The sequence below is a fragment of the Trichosurus vulpecula genome, chromosome 6 (genome assembly GCF_011100635.1).
Source record: "Trichosurus vulpecula isolate mTriVul1 chromosome 6, mTriVul1.pri, whole genome shotgun sequence".
Lineage (NCBI taxonomy): Eukaryota > Metazoa > Chordata > Mammalia > Diprotodontia > Phalangeridae > Trichosurus > Trichosurus vulpecula.
In genome coordinates this window covers 194,241,611-194,264,165 of record NC_050578.1, presented here as the reverse complement: position 1 = coordinate 194,264,165, position 22,555 = coordinate 194,241,611, and the positions used below count along the sequence as shown (strand labels likewise).

At 39.7% G+C, this 22,555-nt stretch overlaps 1 protein-coding gene across 1 annotated transcript in view; it reads left to right on the top strand.

Annotated features, from left to right (window-relative positions):
- Nucleotides 1-1,161: 1,161 nt before the first annotated feature.
- Nucleotides 1,162-22,555, top strand: part of CD38 (CD38 molecule) — a 94,730-nt gene continuing 73,336 nt past the window's right edge. The window contains exon 1 of the mRNA XM_036763632.1: nucleotides 1,162-1,596. Coding sequence (XP_036619527.1) covers nucleotides 1,361-1,596 — 236 coding nt within the window. The 5' untranslated portion in view covers nucleotides 1,162-1,360. The remainder of the gene's footprint in view (nucleotides 1,597-22,555) is intronic.

Here is a 22,555-nt window from a genome sequence, read left to right as displayed (position 1 = left end):
TGATGTCTCCTGATGGTTTCTGCTTTCCTGAGAATGTCACCAAGGGTCATTACATCTCTGCTCCCGTGGTTAGCACAGTCTGGTTACTTGGACCTCTGCCTCATCTTTCTCCTTTTGCGTTTCAGCCTACGCATTCGCTTCTTCCTCCACTTGGCTCTCATGGCGTAATGGAAGTCGACAAGATGGCGCTAAGAAGAAGCCACATAGCAACTCTTAAAGATACTCTACTCAGTCCCAGAGGGGCTACAATCTGCTTGGGTGAATGCACACACAAGGATGAAATCATAGATTCCTCAAGTATTCAGATAACAGTAACGAAAGATCATCAATGGTGAATGTATGAGAAATGAAGCACATGTCTATGCTGGTTCAAATTCATCGAACAGGGCAAGGACCATGTTTTAAATTTCTTTTTGTGCTTTCAATATGCATCATTGGAGAGAACTTTCAAATCAATGTGATCCCACAAGAATTTAAATATTTAATTAGGTCCCATATTGCTTGAATCGGCCTAAGCAATTCAATATAACATTTATTAAGTACTGGCTGTGTGTAAGATACCGGGCATAGAAACACAGAGAGTGAGCAACAAATACTTGTTGAATTAGAATTTGAAGGTGCTGCTTCTTCCAGCAAGTGGAATATCTTTCATGTGCCTAGGTGTGAAAAATCAAACATCATTTGCGGGGCTGTATTTTTTGACAGTATCTGATGACTAACTGGTGGTGATGAGGATTCTATAGCAAAGGAGAAGTTATGCTTGAAAAATGAAAATTTAGGAACAGGAACTGAAGAAGGAAGGGAGAAGCAGGGTGGACTGGATAAGGAACTGGGCCAGCAGGTGGGCTCCCTGAGTTCTAATCTTAATGCAGTGATCCTTTGCTTTGCCCCTGCTGTGAAATGAGGAGGATAATCTTTGCCAAGTACCCTAAGTTCCTCCAATGTAAGATTTTATGAGCCTGGTTCTCCTCTTGCTCCTAGAAAAATCATCTGTTTTGGCACTGCTCTAGAAAGTGAGTCAGAGCTAGGATCAATGTGAACTTTCAGTCTCTTTTGCCATTCGCTATTGACCTTTCTTGAGGTTCAGTGGTGTTTTAAGAAAAAAAAGGAGGAGGAGACCCATTCAGTTTGCTTATGATCATGAGAATGTTTGTTTAGACCAGGGTTGTTGGCCGGTAAGCCAGATCCTTTAAAGGAAAGAGGGGAGGGGCTGGAGAGAAGGGAAGAGAAACATAGGAGATAAGGCAGGGGTGAAGTTTCACACTGGCCAAATTGCTTAATCCCTCCTTCCCCCTCTTACTGCCAGAGTCTTGGGGACAACCAGGTTCCCTCTGCTTCACTCACCTTTCTTTTCCTCACCATGGTCAGAGAAAGAAGCTCACACTGGAATCAGAAATGTAGGTGTCTCCTGCTGGGACTCACAGTCATCCTAATCCTTGGGGCTGTTGTGGTCTTTGCTGCTGTGATCTTGGCCGGCAGGAGGGACCCACCAGCTGAGCTTCCACAGTGGAAGGGAAGAGGATCCACAGCCAATTTGGAAGAAATCATTCTGGGGAGATGCTTCATTTATACCAGGATAGTAAATCCAGAGCTGAGGTAAGTAGGGGGACCCTGCTTTTAGCCATTGGCAGAACCTCAGGCAAACAGCTCTGGCAAAGGAACGGTGCAAACTTCTTTGAACAATCAGCCTACTGTTTGGGATCAGCTGGAAAGGAGGAGGGGAGGCAGGCACCTCAAACGTTTAGAATTCTGCACTGGACATTATAAATTCTTGTCAGCCAGCTTGAAGGTGGAGGGAAGGAGGGCGGAGGGAGGTGTGTGCCAGTGTGATAAGGCATGCCTGCTCAGGGGATGAGACTATTCTAGATTTTACTCACGGAAACCGCCCCTCTTCCAATCCTAACCATGTGCTATCGGCAGAAAACCTGAGTTCAAAACCTAGCTCTGCCACTTACCGACTCTATGAACTTGGACCTTCACCTCTGGGGCTCAGTTTCCTCGTCTGTAAAATGAGGGTGTTGGCTGAGATTCTTTCTAAGGTCCTTTCTAGCTTGAAAGCTGTGATTCTGAGTTCTGAGTCACTGATTTGCCTTTCACGTAGCATCAAGAAGCTTGATGGAGGTGTGGGATGGGGGTAGAGGGCCAAAAAGGAGAGTTGCTTCATTTTGGGTTGTTGTCCAACACCATGTTTGTGTTCAGAGTGTACATGTGTGCGTGGAGTTGAAAATGATGTACACATACTGAAGTTTGGTCACTTTGTCCTTGAGTGTGTTCCCATTTTTTTTGTTGTTGGGATTCAGTCCTTCAATTGCATCCAAATCTCCATGACCCTGCGGACCGCGGTATGCCAATAGTTGTCCATGTGGGATTTTCTTGGAAAAGATACTGGAATAGTTTTCCATTTCCTTCTCTAGTGGATTAAAGCAAACAGAGGTGAAGTGTCTTGTTCAGGGTCACATAGCTAGTGTGTACCTGAAGCTGGACTTGAACTCAGATCTTTCTGACTCAGGGCCCATTACTGTATCCACTGAGCTACCTAGCTGCCTCCAAAAAATTTTTTTTTCAGTTGTGTCCAACTCTATATGACTCCATTTGGGATTTTATTGGCGAAGATATGGGAGAGGTTTGACATTTTCTTCTCCAGATCATTTTACAGATGAGGAAACTGAGGCAAACAGGGTTAAGTGACTTGCCCAGGATCTCACAGCTAGTAAGTGTCCAAGATCAGACTGGACTTTTGTTTTCCTGACTCCAAGCCCAGTGCTCTATCCACTTAGCTGCCTGTATTTTTCACAGTTAACATTAACCAAAATGCTCGGAGCAGTGGGGAAGTAACATGAGATTAGCTTGTATTGTCAAAATGCTTCCAGGGCTCCTGCAATCAGGAAAAACTATATGTGGAAGATGCTTATACACCTCTGTCCACTAGGAAGTGGAGGGAGGCTTAGAGTATCACCTTCCATCCCAAACAAATATGAGCAATTGTTATAGAAAGCAGGGTCTTCCTCTTCTTTTTTTAAATTAAATTAATTAATTTTTAGTTTACAATACTCAGTTCCACAAGCTTTTGATTTCCAAATTTTCTCCTCCCCCCTCCTCTGCCCAAGACAGCATGCAATCTGATATAGTCTCTACATATACCTTCACATTAAACATATTTTCACATTAGTCATGTTGTGAAGAAGAATTATAACCAATGGAATGAACCATGAGAAAGAAGGAACAAAACAAAACAAAAAAGAGAGAGAGAAAGTAGTTTGCTTCAATCTGCATTCAGACTCTGTAATTCTTTGTCTGAATGTGGATAGCTTTTTCCAATGCGAGCCTTTTGGAGTTGCCTTAGAACCTTGCGTTGCCAAGAGGAGCCAAGTCTATCGATGCGTGTATCATCACAAATACAATGAGTCTGTAATTGTGTACAATGTTCTCCTGATTCTGCTCCCCTCACTCAGCATCAGATCATATTAAGTCTTTCCAGGTTTTTCTGAAGTCCGTCTGCTCCTCCTCTCTTATAGTACAATTGTATTCCATTATATTCATATACCACAACTTGTTCAGCCATTCCCCAATTGACAGGCATCCCCTTGATTTCCAAGTCTTTGCCACCACAAAAAGAGCTGAAAAGCAGGGCCTTCTTTACCTGATTGACTGGAGGCAGTGTGGTGTATTGGACAGAACACTGGACTTGGAGGCAGGAAGACCTAAATTCGTATCTCGTCTCCCTCAGGCTCCAATTGATCATCTTACCCAGGACAAATCACTTAATCCCTCTGTGCCTCAGTTTACCAATCTATAACACCAGGGAATTGAACTCAGTGACTTCTGAGGTTGGTTCCAGCCCTAACTCTCCAACTGTTCACCATGCTATATTGCTGTGTGCCGTATCACCCCCTTTTCCAACTTCCCATTATGTGTCGTCTTTCTCCATTAGGATGTAAGCTCCTATAGCGCAGGAACAGTTTTGTTTGCTTGTATCTGTTTCCCTAGGGCTTATCACAGTTACTACCACATAGTTAAGTGCTTAATAAATGCTTAGAAAACTCTATCCTATAATCCTATGTTTTTAGTACTACATAACATTGGGAAAAATCTAATTATCTGCACCAGTTAGTTCATGGTGTCAGGGACCTTGAGACAGTTTCCCTGGACCAGGACACCCACATATGGCCTCCAGGCCACAGGTTCCCAACCCCTGCCTGGACACTGACCCAAGAAAATGAATTGGACCGACATAAATATGAGGTCACAGGGGAGGTTACATCCATCTGGTCCAAAGAGGAGCCCTCTTCCTATTCTGATGGTGGAACATTTCCTCATAAGACTCTTAAGCATTGGGATACACTGTAGGTAGCCCATAACTTAACTTCCTCATTTCACAGACAAGGAAACCGAGGCCCAGAGGGGTTAAATAACTTATTGTCTGAAGTCACACGTTGGGACTGCCAAAGCTAGGTCTCCTAATTCTACATTCAGTGTTTATGAGACCATATAGTGCTTCCTCCCTAACCTATAGCAGACTTAGATGATTTAGAAACAGTATGGTGGATTCAGAATAATTGAGTCTGGGTTGGAATCTTGGCTCTACTACTTAACATCTGGGTGACCTTGGTCAAATGACTTAAGATGCAAGGGTTAATGATTCCAGGGAACTAATGATGAATTACACTACACACCTCCTAACAGAGAGGTGATGGAGTCAAGATGCGGAGAGAGATACATGGTTTTTGAACATGGACAATGCAGAAATTTGTTTTGCTTGACTATGCACATTTGTTATAAGGATTTTGCTTTAATTTTTTTCTTTTAAACTTGAGGAAGGGGTGAGAGAAAGAGAAAATAAATGTCAGTTGAAAATAAAATATAATGTGATTTAGAGAAATAAAATACAAGGATTGGACTGGATGGTCTCTGGAATTCTCCCCTCTCTCACCACCCAGCTTTAACTCTGTGAACCTACCCAGCTCTGGAATGCTGGAATGCTCTCTTCTCACTTCTGCCTCTTGGAACCTGTGGCATCCTGTAAGACTCAGCTTCCATGCCACCTTCGGTAGAGGCCTTTCCTAGTGTCTCTAGCTTCTAGTGCCTCCCTATCTACTTTATATGTATATTGACTATACCTATTTATGTAAATATTATCTCTCCCATTAGGCTGTAAGCTTCTTGAAGGCAGGGACTATTTTCACTTTTAAGAAAAAGTGCATTCCCAGGGCTTAGTATGTTGCCTGGCAGAGAGCAAGCGCTTAATAAATAATTATTGGTTGATGTATTAATTGGTAATTCCTGAGCTAAGCAGAACAACCCTAATGCCTTAGTGGAACTAGACTCCTCTAGGCAGTTCAGAATCCTTTCCAGCTGGGATAACCACTCCCCACTAGGTAAAGTTGGAAAGTCTTAGATAATCCAATTAAAAAGATTAAGTCTTGCGTTGGCAGTCTCTGATCTGGGTCAAGAGCCTGCTTCTCTCTAGGTTTTTATTCCTTGACTGAGGTGTTGACTATGAGTCTTCTCTTCCATCCACACAAGTCTCTCACGTGAGATGTAATCCAGGAACGGTTGGTTATACAAAGAGTAGTGATTGTTCCCCTTCCCCTACTTAAAGATACTGAAGCAGCTATTTGAGGAAGTGACAATGAGACCCCTTCGGGGAGCCAGCCAATTAATCAACCAGAATTTCTTAGAGCAGAACGAGTTTGTACAAAGACACAACACGGTAAAGAAAAACAACTTGAAAGACTTAAGTCTGATCAAAGCAATGACTGGCCACGCCTGCAGGGATGCTATGCTGAAGTGTACTACACATTTCCTGAAAGAGAGGTGACGGACTCAAGGCACAGAAAGGGATGTGTGTCTTTGGACATGGTTATTGTGTGGATTCATTTTGCTTGGCTATGAAGATTTGGTAAAAAGCTTTTTTTTTCTTTCTCTTAGTTTTTAATGGCAGGGATCTCAGAAGGGAAAGGTGGGGTTAGTAATTGTGATTAAAAAAAAAGAACCACTGAAACTTAAAAAAAATACACAAAAGAGAACAGAAGGACATACAGCAGGAAACCCAAATAAGCAAGACATTTTTTAAAGTAATGTATGGAATTTATTATATAATGTCTTTAAAGCAAAAGTTATAAAATAGATTCCCTGTTTTATATACAATCAGGAGTGTGATGGTAAATGTGTAACAACTGGCAAATACTCTGGGAAAATGTACATAACAACACACTTTTAAGGTAAATCTGCATTATTAACATTTTCTCTTTCACTTTCTGAAGTGTAGACAACCAATAATAAACCAAGCCCTGATTTGTACATTCATTCTGATTTCTGAGGTGTGAATGCTCACCCAGCATGCCCCTTCCAATCCTCTTTTTGGATTGATTGGACAGAAATCAAGGGAATTCTTTAAATATGAAAAACAAACGGGCAAATGGGGGAAGCCTAGGGTCTAGGGAGAAAAAGGAATAGGTTTTTGCAGATCAGAGAGGGGAAATATGTTTTTCAGACTTCTCATAGGATTGGGGGTCTAGGAGGTTCAAGGCCTACACGGTGAGTTTGCAGTGACAATTCCTTGAAGATCTACTGACAAAGTTTTGAAGCTGAACAGCTGAGACAAGGCCAGGGACCCGCCACTGCAACTGACACCACCACACTGTCATTATTTTGTCTGGCCACATTGATCTCAAAGTAATCCTTCTATCCCTGGTGTGTGTGTGTGTGTGTGTGTGTGTGTGTATTCTGCTGTGTATATAAAAATGCTCCTTATTGGTGTTAAGAATTAAACATTTTTGTCTGGTGTCAGAAGTAAACATGAAAATTAAACCCCTACCCCTAAGCATCTATTAAATGCCTTCCATGGGCACAAAGACAAAAAAAGAAAGAGATGTTTCCATTCTATGACAACACACACATAAATATGTGCAACATTCATTTTTTTTAACTAGTTTAGGGATGGAGGCCACTAATAGCTGCAAGAGTAGGGAGGGCATCAGCAAAGGCCTCATATAGAAGGTGGTTTTTGAGCTGGGCATTGAAGGCAGTAAGGGACTCTATTGTGAGACAGAGCAGGGCATGCATTGCAGGCTTTCAAGAAAACTCATGCATGACCAGCAAATACATTCTGGCAGGGGAGAAAGTGCTCACTAAAATTGGGAACTCCCTCTTGATCATTTTGAATGGGGCCAAGGAAGAGAGGGGAAGCCTCCAGCTGGATACTCATCTTATTCTGGGATTCTCCACTAAGACCATCAGAACCATCCTTGCAACCCTGAGGGTTGGGGGGATAACTAACTGCCCACTCTGGCAGGGTCAGCTCCTTCAGTTAGTGTGTGATGTGTGCCCAGCTACTTCCTCCCAGCTCCACAGTTAAAGAAAATCAGTCTTATGGCAATAACATGTCATTTCCTCTTTGGTCCTTTGTAGCACATCCTTCTAGCTTTATCTGAAAATAGAATGGTGGGAATGCTGATTCTCACTCTCTCTCTCTCTCTCTCTCTCTCTCTCTCTCTCTCTCTCTCTCTCTCCCCCTTCCTCCCACCCTCTCTTTAATATATTTTTAAAAAATGTTTCCTAATTACATATAAGATTTTTTTAACATTAATTAAAAGTTTGAGTTCCAAATCCTCTCCCTCTCTCCTACTCCTCCCCCACCCCTTGAGAAAGCAAGCAATATGATATTTATTATATAGGTGAAGTTGCGCAAAACATTCCACATTAAGCTACCTTCTCTTAACCTCAGCTAACATCTACTTAAGACTTTGGATGCCAGCTTCCTGTCCGCTTCTCTGGCCAAAGCAGCTTTAGGCTGCAATAATTCATCCAAGTAGTCAGTTGTGTCTCTGAGTCAGTAAGGCACAATTCTGCCTTTTTTCTCTTGACCTTTCTCTTACTCCCCATCAGCAATTTCTAGGCTGTTCTACGGCATATCTTGAACATGTCTACCTCTAACCACCTTAACCGAGAAATGAAGTAGTCATCAATTCTCAGTCAAAGTGGAAGTGAGTAGGGGAGATAGACATAGTGAAGGGGCTTAATCTGATAAAGAAATTCAAGATCCCAAGGTGACTATAGTTTTACTAACTATACTTTAAGCCAAGTCATTGAAACTCATGGTGATTTTATGTGGCAGGGAGATGGTGATCTTGAGAACCAATTAGATCATAATGGAATGAGGTAAAGGTTGGTGAAGGTGACATTTTTGATGGAGTACTGAGTGTCCAATTGGCAGACAGGTGATGCTATTGGAAGTGACAGCTGGTATGTTATGTCCTTTGTTGCCTCCAAATTTATGCATATCTTCATAAGGCCAACTTTCTCTGTGGCCCATGAACCAGATGCTTTAAAGTCCTGCTCTGTAGAGATGGTAGCTGCCTTCTTCCTTCTTTTACCTGGCTTTTTCCACTATAGTTTTTCCCTCCTGCTTCCTGCTGAATAACCTTTATGTCAAAGATCTGATGTGTCACAAAAACCTGGAATGAGTGCCCAAGGTCAAAGCTCTCTCCATGAGGTCATTGCTCACCTGCCTGAGACTAGTTCCCTCAGGATGACCTGGATTCAAAAAGATTTGAGGATTTCGTTGATGATTGATGATAACACCTGTTTTTCATCACAAGCCTTGCCAACTGAGGAGAATAGTGCTAGTAGTTCAGGACAGATGTTGACACTCTTTGGGGGTGGGGATTGTTTTATTGGTGCTTTTTAAAAAAAATAATGCTGTCACATCCCAATGATTCCCTCCCCCATCCCCATCCTCTCAATCAAACCCTCCTTTGTAGCAAAGAAGTACAGTTAAGCAAAACAAATCAACACATTTGTCCACATATGAAAAGATATCCTATATTCCACAGTTATAACCCACCACTTCTCTGGCAAGGATTGGGAGGCATACTTCCCCATCAGTCTGCTATGGTCATGATTGGTCTATATGTTGATCAGAACCCTAAAGTCTCTTTAGTGCTGCTTTCCTTCTCGTGATTATAGTCATCATGTAATTTGTCTTCCAAGTTTTGCTTTATTCAACACAGGATCAGGTCACTCAAATCTCAAGTTTCTCTGAGTTCTATTTATCATTTTTTATGGTGCAATAATATTCCATTACATTCATACTTCGAAATTTCCCCAATTGATGAGGACCTACTTTTCTTCTAGTTCTTTGTGACTCCAAAAAAACACTGCTATAAATACGAGAGACCTTTCACTCTGTCTTTAACCGCCTTGATGGATATGCCCAGCCATGGTATTACTGATATATATTTTCCTAATATTACTTCTAGAATCTTGATTCCATGTTGAAAAGGGAGTCCTTATCTCAGTTGTAGATGTCGGGTTTGTTGAACACTAAGCTACTATGTTCAATTGCTTCTGGGTCTTACTTACATTGTCTGTTCCAATGACCATGATATTGACATTTTATAAATCTTTGTTATCAGTGATTACTGATTTGTTCCATGGCTGGAAATGGTAGTCAAAAAATTTAATTTTTGGACTCAGTCTCTTTCTATAAAATGCCTTGCTCTCATGGAATCAGTCAAAAGTTATATATACACATATTTTATATTATGATATAACTATTACATTGTAAGTATATAATTATCTACATGTATAATCTGATATATTTTCAGGAACCCTGGACTGTCCTAGGATTTTTCACATAGGCATCTTAATTAAAAGTCCTCTTTATTCTTAATTCCTCATTAGAATGCAACCTTAAGTTATATATGAAAAAGTAATTGTTTTTAGAGGGTAGCTAGATGGCACAGTGCAGAGGGTGCCAGGCCTGGAGTCTAGAAAAGCTGAGCTCAAATCTAGCCTAAGGTACTTACTAGCTGTGTGACCCTGGGCAAGTCACTTAACCCTGTTTGCCTCAGTTCCTCATTTGTAAAATGGGCTGGAGAAGGAAATGGCAAACTACTCTAGTATTTTTGGCAAGGAAATCCCAAAAGGGGTCATGAAGAGTTGGACATGATTGAAAAATGACTAAAATGCCAAAAAAATCATTTTTAGAATGAAGGCACATCTAAAGTATTATGCTAAGTTTTGGGAAAACACCAATGAGATGGAACATATCCGGAGAAGGGTGGTTAAGGTAATGAGAGAATTAGGGACTGTGCCATAGGAAGGAACTAGGGATGTTTGGACTGGAGAGGTAAATATTTTGTAGGATGGGATGGAATAGGAGGAAATAACATCAATCTTTTTTTAAAAAATGTTTTATTAATGTAATCTTTTATCCCATAGACACTTAGCAACAAACATCTCCTTCTGTTCCTTTATCAGAGTGAAAAAAAATAAAAAGTAAGTAAAACCATTAGCTGCAGAGACTGTGACTGACAGAGCCTATATCATTTCATATCAGCTCTACTTTGAGAAAGGCAAAGTGTTGCAAAAAATCATGTATCTATCAGTCTTTAAACATTAGAAGGTCTGTCATATAGAAGAGAAAATTGATTTGATTTGTGTGGTTTTAGAGGACAGGGCAAAAGGACAATGGTCTTAGATCACAAATCTAGAGCTGGAGGGGCCTTGGAGGTTATCTAGTCTGACTATCTTATCTTGCGGGTGGCACAACAACAATCAAGAGATAACTTACTAAAATATAGAAAAAATACATAATATATGTATATATGTAACTATACACTCATTATATACATATGTATACACACACACACACACACACACACACACACATATATATATATGTATAATAACTCGTTCAAAGACAAACAAGTAGCAAGCATCAATGTCAGGGTCCCAGCCCAGGTCCTCTGAATTCAGATTCAGCATTCTTTCTTTCTTTCTTTTTTAATTTTATTCTTAATAGTATTTTATTTTCCCCAATTACATGTAAAGATAATTTTAAAAACTCATTTTAAAAAGATTTTGAACTCTAGATTTTCTCCCTCTCTCCCTCCCTTCCCCCATCCCTAAAAAGGTAAGAATTTTAAATAGTTCATATATGTGCAATCATGTAAAACACATTTCCCTATTAATCATGTTGTGAAATAAGAAATAGACCAAAAGGAAAAAAAATCAAGAAAAAGATAAAGAAAGTGAAAATAGTATTCAGCTTTTTTTCCTGTTGTACCTCACTGCCTTCCTGGGATCATGAAAACAAAACTTGGTCCAACTCTTGCAGGTGGTGGTTGTGGTAAGTAGAAGACCACATCATGGATCTGATTAGGGCCTTATGGATACACTGTGATGCCATTTGAATGACAATGCACTTGGCAATATATCAACAAATGATGAAGGATATCTTTGGAGACCTGCTTTCCAGATCAATTTTGATAAAACTTGGTCTCAGCATCAGATCCAGCATGTTACCCATGACTGAATAACCCTACCTCACTTCTGTCTACTAAATTATATGCCAGGCTTAAGTATATGTTTAACCTGATAGAAATTTCTTTGGGATCACAATCCCTTTATAATGTATCCAGATGGGTCCCCATCAGGATCATATTGTCCTTTGCTGACAAGTCCCTTCAAGCCTTGAGAGCTCACAGCACATACTTGGAGCCACAGGACACTGCCAGCAGTTCATGCCTTTAATTTTTTTTCTTTGTTTTTTCTTTAAACTAAAATTTTTTCAATTAAATGCATTTTTTTTCTCCTCTCTCCCTTGACTATTAAAAAAGAGGGAGAGAGGGAGGGAGGGGGAGGGAGGAGAGAGACAGAGAGAGAGACAGAGAGAAACAAACCCTTGTAACTAATATGCATAGTCAAACAAAACAAATTCCCCCATTGTCATGCTTTATCATTCAATCCAGCTTCTACCTGCCATTGAAGAGCCATGCCTTCTCATTTGCCAAACTTTCTTTTAAGCTCTAACAAAATAATTTTCTTTTGCCCAGGTCTTAATCTTTACACAAGTGACTTTTTACAGTAGAAATAGATGTTTTAGATATAGCAGTAGGGCAGTACTATCCTCCACTAAAACCAACCAAATTATATGTACTGTCCTAAAAACTGACCCTTAGGGAACACAATTATACCTTATGGAAAGAACTCTTACCCATTAGGATGAAATTTTGAACCTCGTGGAGGCAGTGAACCAGACACCTTTGTTATTGGGCTGGGCATGGATCACCACATTTCAGTACATATCAGAATACTTATAGTTTTTAGAGATCAGATTTGTGGGCCACTCGTCTTCTTTTTTGAGTTCACGATCTATAAGAGACTGAGGTCCTATAACTCCTAGGAGGCTGAGACCCTTTCATAGAATCCCTAGTATCAGATCCAACCTGAAGCAATTCAATTCGATTAGCATTTACTACAACCATATGTCTCAGGCTTCAAGGGTCTCCAGATGCCATTTTGTCCAGTTTCCTCACATTGCAGATTTACGCTTTACAGATTAGGGGACCGAAGGAGGTTGTTACTTGCCCACAGGCGCACAATTAGGTAGGCATCAGAGGTGAAATTTGAACCCACATCCTCTGATTCCAGAGTCAATCCTTTTCCACTTTATCATGCCACTTCCCTAATATGTACCATGAACTATATGAGGTGCTTCCCCCCTAGTATAGGAAAGAAAATGTAGGCACTACCTGACATGCACTCTAGATTTAGGGGAATCGATTTCGAAAGATTCAGAGGAAAGATTAGCAGGATTCCACAAACTAAAATTCTAAAGGGGAAGTCAGCCTTGCAAGGGATGGGAGATGCTCAATAATTAAATTGAAAGATGTCTACATTTAGAAAACTACTCAAATGAGGAATTTATAAGTGTAATGGAGATAGCTGCAAACCCTTTCATGGAGCACGTGTGAAGTCGAACTGAGCTTCTCTGGCTACTTCTGGCATATCACAAATGCCGTGACCCAGCACTGAAGGATCTGGCCCTTTGGGGGTAATATAGTAATTCTTTGGCTTCCATTATAGTAGCAGGGATGGGGGAGGAAGCGCAGAAAGAGATAAGCTAGGAAGAGCTGTCTATTCAGTGCACTCCAGCACTGAAGGATTTGGCTCTTTGGGCTCATACAGAGATTCTTTGGCTTCCATGATGGCAGCATGGGAAATGAGATGTGTAAAACGGGGATTAACTACTTAGCTAGGAAGAGCTATCCACTCAGTGCACTTAAAAGGGAGAAATATTTTCTCTTCCTATCTTTCCCTTCCCATATACTAAGTATGTAGGAACTCTGTGAGGAGGGGTATGAGGAATTCTTCTTCCACTCCTCTCCCCCACCTATAGTGGCTACTTGCACATGCTCATTTAGTTGAGCCTCAGTTGAAATCTTAAGGACCTAGATTTTTGTCAGGACTTTGTCAAGGTCCTCTGCTTAGTATTTCTTCCCCTGAGCATAGATAGGTGACCAAATAGCAATCCTGAGATGGACATTTCCAGTCTTAGAGACCACTGTGAGTTTGAGATTAGGTGCTCAAGTCCCTTAGCTGGAAGCAGCAGGAGCTTTCTGCAATTACCCTTTTGTCAGAGAAAATGACTGCTACCTGAAGGATGGGTCCAACCACTTACACCTTTGTGGAGTTGTTCAGAAACTGCAAAGCCAACATAAAGGTGAAACGGTTATTTGGCAGTTCCACAAAAATGCTTCATTTTTTGATGTGTTAAGTGTCTGCCTCCAGGAAAGTAAAAGAGGAATAATGAGTTAATCATTAATGCATGCTTATTCAGCTTTCGTGTGTTATGTACTTTTGTGTGGAGGAAATAAATGACTATCTATGTCTGATCTCCATTGTACATTGGGTACCTTTTTAGTTTCTTTCGTGGGATATATGCAAGAAAGTACATGGTGCGTAGAGAAATCACCATATTTGGTAACTTATTGGCTATGTGGGGTGAATAAGAATGAGGAGTCAAGAACCCAATATAAAACTCCTCTTCCGTTCCTACTTTTCCTAACCTTAACCTTGTCCTTATACTCCTCTACATAGCACTTGATCCAATGACATGGGCCTCCTTGCCTCCCTCATTCCTGGGACACTCTCCTTCCTCATTCCTGCCTCCCAGCTTCTCTGGCTTCCTTCAAGTCTCATCTACGAGAAGTCTTTCCCAATTCATTTTCATCTTAGTGCCTTCCCTCTGAGTTTATCTCCAGTTTACCCTGTATATATCTTGTTAGTGAAGAATTGTTTGCCTCTTGTCTTCCTCTTCAGATTGCGAGCTCCCTGAGAGCAGGGGCTGTTTTTTGTCTCTGTACCTCCAGTGCCTGGCACCTGGCTGGCACTTAATAAAGATACTTGACTTGACTAGGTGGTTTGTGATTTGGTACTGGAACTCAGTGGAAAGACTAGGGGTGGCTATATAGGTCTGGGAATTATTGATATAAAAATTATAATTGACCCCCTGGGAGGTAAATGAGGAGAGGATGCAGGGCAGATGTAACTTAATAGTTACAACCACACTTGGTGGGTACAATGTGGAAGCAGATCCAGCAAAGAAGACTGATAATGAATGGTAAGAAAAAAGAAAAGCAGTGACCCAAAAACTCTGAGGAGGGGAGACAGTATTCAGAAGGAAAAGAAATGATCAATGGGAGCGAGATCCTGAAAAAAATTGGGAGAATATGGAATCAAGGGCACACGGAGAGGAGTAAATGGGATGTTATAAAAAATAAATTTGACAGTCAAGCCAGGCTCCAAACATCAATGTCCTTCTACAAGAAGCCTTTCCCGATCTCTCTTAATTCTAGCACCTTTCTATTGATTACTTCCTATTGATCCTGTATATAGTTTGTCTATACATATTTGTTTGCATGTCTTCTCCCTCGTTGATGTATAATGTCCTCAAGGGTAGGGACTGCACCTTTTGCCTTTTGTTGTATCCCTAGAGCTTAGCATAGTGTCTAGCATATAGTAGGTACTTAATCAATGCTTATTGACTGACTTTTCCCAATTCAATCACCTTTGCCCACATCCAATCAATCACTTACTACATCTTGTTGATTCTTCCTCTGAAATACCTCTGGTATCTATTCTCCTTTCTTCTACTTCCACTGCAACTACCCCAGTTTAGGGACTTTTTTTTACTTCTCAGACCATTTTAAGAAAAAGAGAAGATAGTTTCTTCCCTCAAGGAACTTACATTCTAACTGGAGAGATAAACTATACATACATAGGTGTGTATATATATATGTATATATGCATGTGTGTACACACACATATACATACATGTACACACACATATACGCACATACACACACACAAATACATACATACACATACACACATATACATATATGTACATACATATATACACACATACACATACACATACACATACAAGCTACATACAAAACAGACACAAAGTAACCTTAGAGGCACAGGCACTGGTAGCTAGCTAGAAGTACTAGGAAAGGCCTCCTGGCTTGCCTTCCTATCTGTAGTCTATCCTCTTTAGTCTTTCACTATGATACTTAAATTATTTAATATACTGTTTTGATTAGATTACTTCTCTGTTAAAAATATTCAATGGCTCCCTACCTATTGAATAAAGTATAATTTCTTCATTCTGACATTCAGCCCCTCCCAATCTCTCTCTTTCTCTCATCCCCCAAACCAGCTGCAGTCTAATTTTCTGATATCTCATGTTACTGCATTTCATTTATTCAGAATACTAGAAAACTAACTGTATTAAGGCATGACCTTTATAGATCTTATTGTCCCCTATTCTTGCCCCGTTCCATTTCCAGGCCTTTGTTCCCTGTGTTTCCTATTTCTGGAATGGATTTCTTCCCTTTGTGATGGCAGATACTTGATGTGAGTAATGCTTTTTTAGAATAAACTATCATTTCATTATAAACAGGTAGTCACATCTAATCCCTCCGTTTTTGCCTTCCTTTACTCCAATTTTTATGCAAGGACAATCAAAAGACAGAGGATGCCTTGTCCGGAATTTACATTATTTAGCTTGTCATCTAAAGCCCTTTAGAATTGGCCTGAAGCCCACCTTTCCTGGAATGTTGTACACCACTCCCTTTCATGCCCTTTCTGTCCAGCCAAACCAGGCCACTTGATTTTCCCCTAACTCAGTGTTCATCTCTTAATCTCTGTGCTTTGCACAGACTGTTGAATGCACTGTTTCTTTATTGCTACCCTTTAGAAAATCTAGCATCTCTCAAGGCTCAGTTCATGTGCCATCTCTTCTGGGAAGTCTTTCTTGATACCTCTGTTTGTTAGGACTATTTCTCTTCTTGAAATATCACACATACTTATCTATTTATTTCTTATATCCCTTCAATAGAATGTAAGTTTCTTGAGGGCAAGGGCTGTTTTGCTTTGTCTTTGTATCACTAGAGCCTCACACAGTGCCTTGGGCATAGTGGTGTTTAATAAATGCTTATTGGATTAGAATGGAATAAGATTTGTACTTTATCCTAGTGGTAATATGGAACCATCAAAGATCTTTGAGCTGAGAAGTGATATGGCCATATATGTGCTTTATGAAGTTATTTTGTGCAGAAAGAAGCATACTTTTCTTTACTTTACTTTTTTTTGTCTGTATTTTCTTTCATACCATGACTAACATGGAAGTGTGTTTTTCATGACTGCAAAAAAATTATTTTTTATCTGTGTATAGGATAAAATGGAGAGGGGACAGACTGTACAAAAGAACATTTAGGAGCCTAGGAAAGAGGTGGCTATTAGGGAGTTGGTACCCAAGATAAGCAAAGTACTAATAAGAGGGTATCTCACTATTCTTGATGGAATTCACGTCCCCTGGCCCAGAACTCATGGAACATAGAGTACGTGAAGGAGAGAGTGTAAAATAAGTGTTGAAAGGTAAGTTAGAGACTCATGATGGAACTACATCCTTGGAGACTTAAAAGAACTGATGGATATGAATACTGAGCCATCTTTGAAATATCATGGAGAATTGAAGGAGTGCTGCATAATTGGATAAAGTCAAATATTGTTCTGAGTTTTCAGTCTAGAAACCAGGGAACTTGACCTAAATTCCTGAAAGCATTCTGTAACATTAATCAAGTGATAGGGATTTAGAGTGGGGCAGAGAGGTGGCATAGTAGATAGACTACAGGACCTGTAGTCAGGAAGAGCTGAGCTCAAGTCCATCCTCAGACACTTACTAACTGTGTGATCCTAGGAAAGTCACTTAACCCTGTTTGCCTCAGTTTCCTCACCTGTAAAATGAGCTGGAGAAGGAAATGGCAACCATTCCAGTATCTATGCCAAGAAAACCCCAAATGGGGTCACAAAGAGTGGGACATGAGTGAAAACAACAGAACAACACCAACAAGAAGTGATTTAGAGAAGGCTACAGTAGTCCAGTCCAGTCTAATGCAACAACCATCTCTTACACACTTCATACATACAAAACACTGTATCATATAAGAGACAAAACAAAAATAGTTTCTGCCCATAAAGTACTTATATTCTACTGAGGAAATGCAGCATGTCATTAGATACATATATACATAATAACAAACAAGCATGTCTTATTTTTTTTCCCCTAGATCAGTGGAATGGATGCTGTCAATAGAGTTTATCTAGATTTTTAGCAAAGCATTTAATAAAATTTTGACTATGCTTGTGAAAAAGATGGAAAGATATGGGTTAAACAATTGGGGTACAAATTGGTTGAATGACTGGACACCACAAATGGTGTTTGTTTTTTTAATTATTACTCATTTATTTTTAACATTTCTTTTCTTTTCAAATTTTGAGCTCCAAATTCTATCTCTCCCTCCCATTCCTTCACACACCCACTGAGAAGGCTAGCAACATGATATCAATTATATATATGAAACCATGTAAAACATATTTCCATATTGGTCATATTTTCAAACAGTAGGAAAAATAAGGAAAGAACATTATATTTCATTTTCCACTCAGAGCTCGCCAGTTCTCTGGAAGTGGATAGCATTTTTTCATCATGAGTTCTTTGAGATTGTCTTGGGTCATTGTGTTGATCAAAGTAGATAAGTCTTTCACAGCTGATCATCATTACAACATTGCTGTTACTGTGCACAATATCAGGTTCTTCTCAGTTCACTTTGCATCAGATCATATAGGCCTAACCATGTTTTTCTGAAATCACCCCCTTCCAACAAATGATCATTAATGGTGCAGTCAACTTGACATAAGGTCTCCAGTGAAGTGCCCCCAGGAATCTGTATGCAACTGTGCTATTTGACATTTTTGTCAATGACTTGGATGAAAGCATAGACGGTATGCATATCCAATGTGAAAGTTATTACAAAGCTGGGAGGGAAAGCTAATGCTATGAACACTAGAATCAGGATTCAAAAAGATCTTGTCAGGCTAGAACATTGGGATCCATCTACCAAAATTGAATTTAAAAGGAATAACTTTGGGGATTCCAAAAATCAACTTGGTATCATTTGCAGTATGACTATGTAGCAGCCCATCTAAAAAAGATCTGGGAGTTTGAATAGACTGCAAACCCAGTAACGACGAGTACGGTGATGTAGCAACCATAACCTCTATGAATGAGGCGGTGATAGTCTCAAAGGCTTTGCCCTGGTCAGATCACATCCGGGGTATTGCATTCAATTTGGGGCAATACATTTTAAGAAGGACATTGGTAAATTAGACAGCATGCAGAGGAAGGCAGGCAACGTGGTGGAGGACTTTAAGATCATGCTCTGCATGGATTACTTGAACGAACGAATGGGCTGTTTGGCTTAAAAGGATTAGAAGCCTCAAACTGGCTATGATAATTGTCTTTAAGTACTTGAAAGACCATCATGCTGGGAGAAGACTTTTTTGTTGTTCTAGAGGACAGAATTTAGAGAAATGGGTAAAAGTTTTAAAGAGGCAAATGTATTTATACTGACATAAGGAAAAAAATTTCCTAACAATCTGAACTCTCCTATAACAAAAGTGGAATGGGGTCCCTTGAGAGGCAGTGGGTTTCCCATCCCCTAAGTTGTTGGAGGCCGGTTTGGAAATTCAGGTTTGGGATTCTAATGGAAGAAAATGCCTTATGGTTCTGACAGTTAACATAAGGAGGTTTTCTTAGTCATATCAGGGAGAGTATTTTCAACAAATATTGATTCAGCTGAATGTTTGCATTGGTTAAACTGTTCTGCTGGACAGAGGGATGGGCTTCTGATTCCTCAGGAACTGCCCTCTGGAAGTCCCACTATCCCCACCCAAAACAAAATGTATCAAGCTTTAATAAAGATACTTTTTATTTAAAAAATCATGGTAATTCAGGTAGGATAAGGGCTACAATTGTCACAAGTATACAAATTTCAAACTCCCGTTCTCCATGGATTACCAAAAATGTGATCACTATAAAAGCCAATAAAGAATCTTCATTTTGTACCTTATACTATGGGAATGCTTAGAATGAGGGTAAACACTTGGGCATTGAGCAAATACAACTTTTTACAAGCCTACTCTGACTTTGAGGAAATGAAATAAAAACTGCAATATTCTTCATTGGAAACATGATCTCCAACATAAAAGGAATAAAAATTGTTCTGGGAAAGTGATCTCATTTGGGGAAGCTATTATTGAAATCCAGATTGCCTGAAAGACAATGGCGGAGGGCTGGGAAAGGGAGGGGGGTGGAGAAGTGTCCTTTGTCTTTGAAGGAGTAAAGTGGATGCTAATGGCAGCCAGGGAAGGAAAAGTATACATTTTTGAAGTTACCCACTCCCATCTTCACTAGACAAGCTGTTTACACCAGTGCTTACGCCAATGCATCTCATATGTACTCTATATGTGTAAATGTCAGAGAACTATCTCTTTGTATTTAAGAGATGTCCTCTCAAAAACTGGGAGGAGAAGAAATTCCCACCAATTTCAATTCAGATTCTAAGACATCCTATCTGTGACATCTGTTCAGTCCCTTCAAAACTATAAAGTGTTTAGTGTATTCACAATGTAACTTTAAGAAAAAAAAGGAAAATGAAATTCTGCTTTTTTTAAAAATGTGATAGAAAAAAACAGAACTGTAAAGTCATCAGAAATATAGTTATTAAAACTTCACACACAATTTACTTCTCATTTCTAGCACTGTCAGTTTCCTATTCCTGATCTGCTCTGGCTTCTTTTCCTGTGGATTTGTTAGAATCTTTACGAGCTTCAGTCTTTTCCCTTTTCTCTTTCGGCTTCTCTCTTCTTTGGGTTTGGGTTCTGAATTTCAAGAGACATGCATAGCAGATAACTATACCAATATCTTCTGTGGTTCTTCCTTGGCCTTAATTTTATCTCCCTTGGCATCTTTTTCAGACTTTTTTTTTTTCGCAATACGGTGGTGATGGACCAAGAGCAGTGACAGCAATGGAATTTGGGCTGAGGATGTAGGGTAGCATGTGGAGGGACATTCCTGCCTCTTCTTCCTCATCAATTACATCTTGAAGATAGTTTCAATATGTTTTAAGGAGAAACTAACCTAGCCTACATGGCAGATATTGCTTCTACCCCAGAGGTCTTCAAACAAAAGCTGAATGATTACCAAGTGTTGTAGTCAGTTGTAGTAAATGATTTCTGAGGTTCCTTCCAACTCTGAGATTTCATGAAGGCAAGGTGATGAAAGCCTCAATTAGGATGGTAGCTGTGTGAGTGGTGAAAAGGGAATGGATAAGAAAAATGATGCGGACAAAGAGTTGACAAAACTTGGCAACAATTGCTTATGAGGGGTGAGGAAGAGTGAAGAGTTGAAAGAGGCTTCTGTTGATATTAGTTGAGGTTAGTGGAAAAATACTAGTGCCCTTAAGAGAAACAGAAAAATTTGGAGGAGAATCAGGTTTATCAGAGAAGAAAATGGGGTCAGTTTTGGCCATGTTGACTTTGAGAAAGATGCCTAAGCTAGATCCAGTGGCAGGTCATAATATGGAATTTAGCAGAGATTAGACCCTTGTCTGAGAGCCAAAGGCATGGAAATGATTATTGAGCCTATGGCATTTATTGAGCTTATTTAGGGAGAGTGGGGAGAAAAAGACAAGAAGTGGGCCCAAGAAAGAGCCTTGGGCACACCTACTATAAAAGGCAGGGGATGGATGTTGACTTAGCAAAGGAAAGTGAAAAGCAGTTTATCAGAGAAGCAGAAAAAGAACAAGAAGAAAAACAGGGCAGGTTAGCCTTTAGACTTTCATATATCAAAGTAGCCATACATCAGTTTATTGGTGCATCATCCATGCCTTTATCACTCTATAAATTCTCCAAAGAGAATCTGTGAAAGATACTGGAGACCTTCCTTTAGTTCTTTTAACAAATGCTATAGATACGAGGGTAATATGGAGGCTCTGTATTTGTTATCCTTCCCTCCCTTGATATTTCTGTCCTGCCCTTGTTGATAGATTTTATGACTCTTTTTATCTGCAAATCATCATTGGCAATAGGCTGCGGCCCACTTACATCCGCCATTTTTGTCTTTCCATTGCCCTGTGGGTCACTTGCAATTTTGACCCTTTAGAGATTGTTTGTTCTGTGATCATTGCCCCTTCACCTCCTACTCACTTCTCATTCTGCTGTAATCTCTCTTCCAATCCCTTCACTCTACTAAAATTGCTTTCTCTAAGGCTGCCAACAAACTCATTCACCATTACATCTATTGGCTTTTCATCAGTTCTCTTTCTTCTTGAACTATCTGTACCTTTCGGATCATATCAGCCACCCCCTCCTCCTGGATAGTTTTCTCTATCCCAATCTTTCGCAATATTGTTCTCTGCTTATTTCCTCTCTCCCTTCCTCCCTTCCCTTTTTTTTTGAGGAGGCAGAAGGGGAAGGTGTGAAATTGCCTTTATTTTGAACTAGACAAAATGCTTAAGATGCTATGGACTCACCAGAGCCCATGAACAAATAGAGAAATTCGAAGCACTTGAAAGCCCATCAGCTCTCCTCAGATGGGAACTGAATTTGGAGCTGCTGTCACGATAACCCTCAGTCAACCTCTCATTCCCACAGTGTCCTTCCTACACAATCTCCTCCAGACTTATGAAACCATCTTGTGAGTTAGAATCCCTCTGAAACGCAAGCATTGCAGCTGCTGAAAAAAGCAATTCCCCTTTTCACTAGATCTATGCTGTCATTAATTTTTCAAATTGAATTTTATTTTTTCAATTAACAAGCATTCATTTTTTTCTCCTTTCCAACTCCCTCTACTGCAGAAAAGAAAAATAAAACCCTTGTAATAAACATGCATAATCAAGCAAAACAAATTGCCACATTGTCCATGTCCAAAAATATATGTTTATTCTGTGAATACACTACATCACTCCTCTGACAAGAGAGAGGTCGCATTCCTATCATGGTTAACCATTTCATTTCCCCGAGTTCTTAAGATTTTCAAAGACCAGTATAGACTAATATCTTTAATTTTCTTTGATGCAAAAATTTAAATACAATATTAGCAAAAAGGTTACAGAAACATTTAAAAAGATTGTACACTATGACCAGGTTGGATTTATTGCAGGAATGCTCAGTTGGTTCAATATTAGGGAAATTATAATTAACCATATTATTAAGAACACCAAAAAATGATTAATATTATCAATAAATGCAGAAAAAGCTTTTGACAAAATGAAAGATCCTTTTCTGTTAAAAAAAACCCACTAGAAAGCATGAACAATAAATAGATATTTTCTAATATTTTTCAAACTGCATTTAA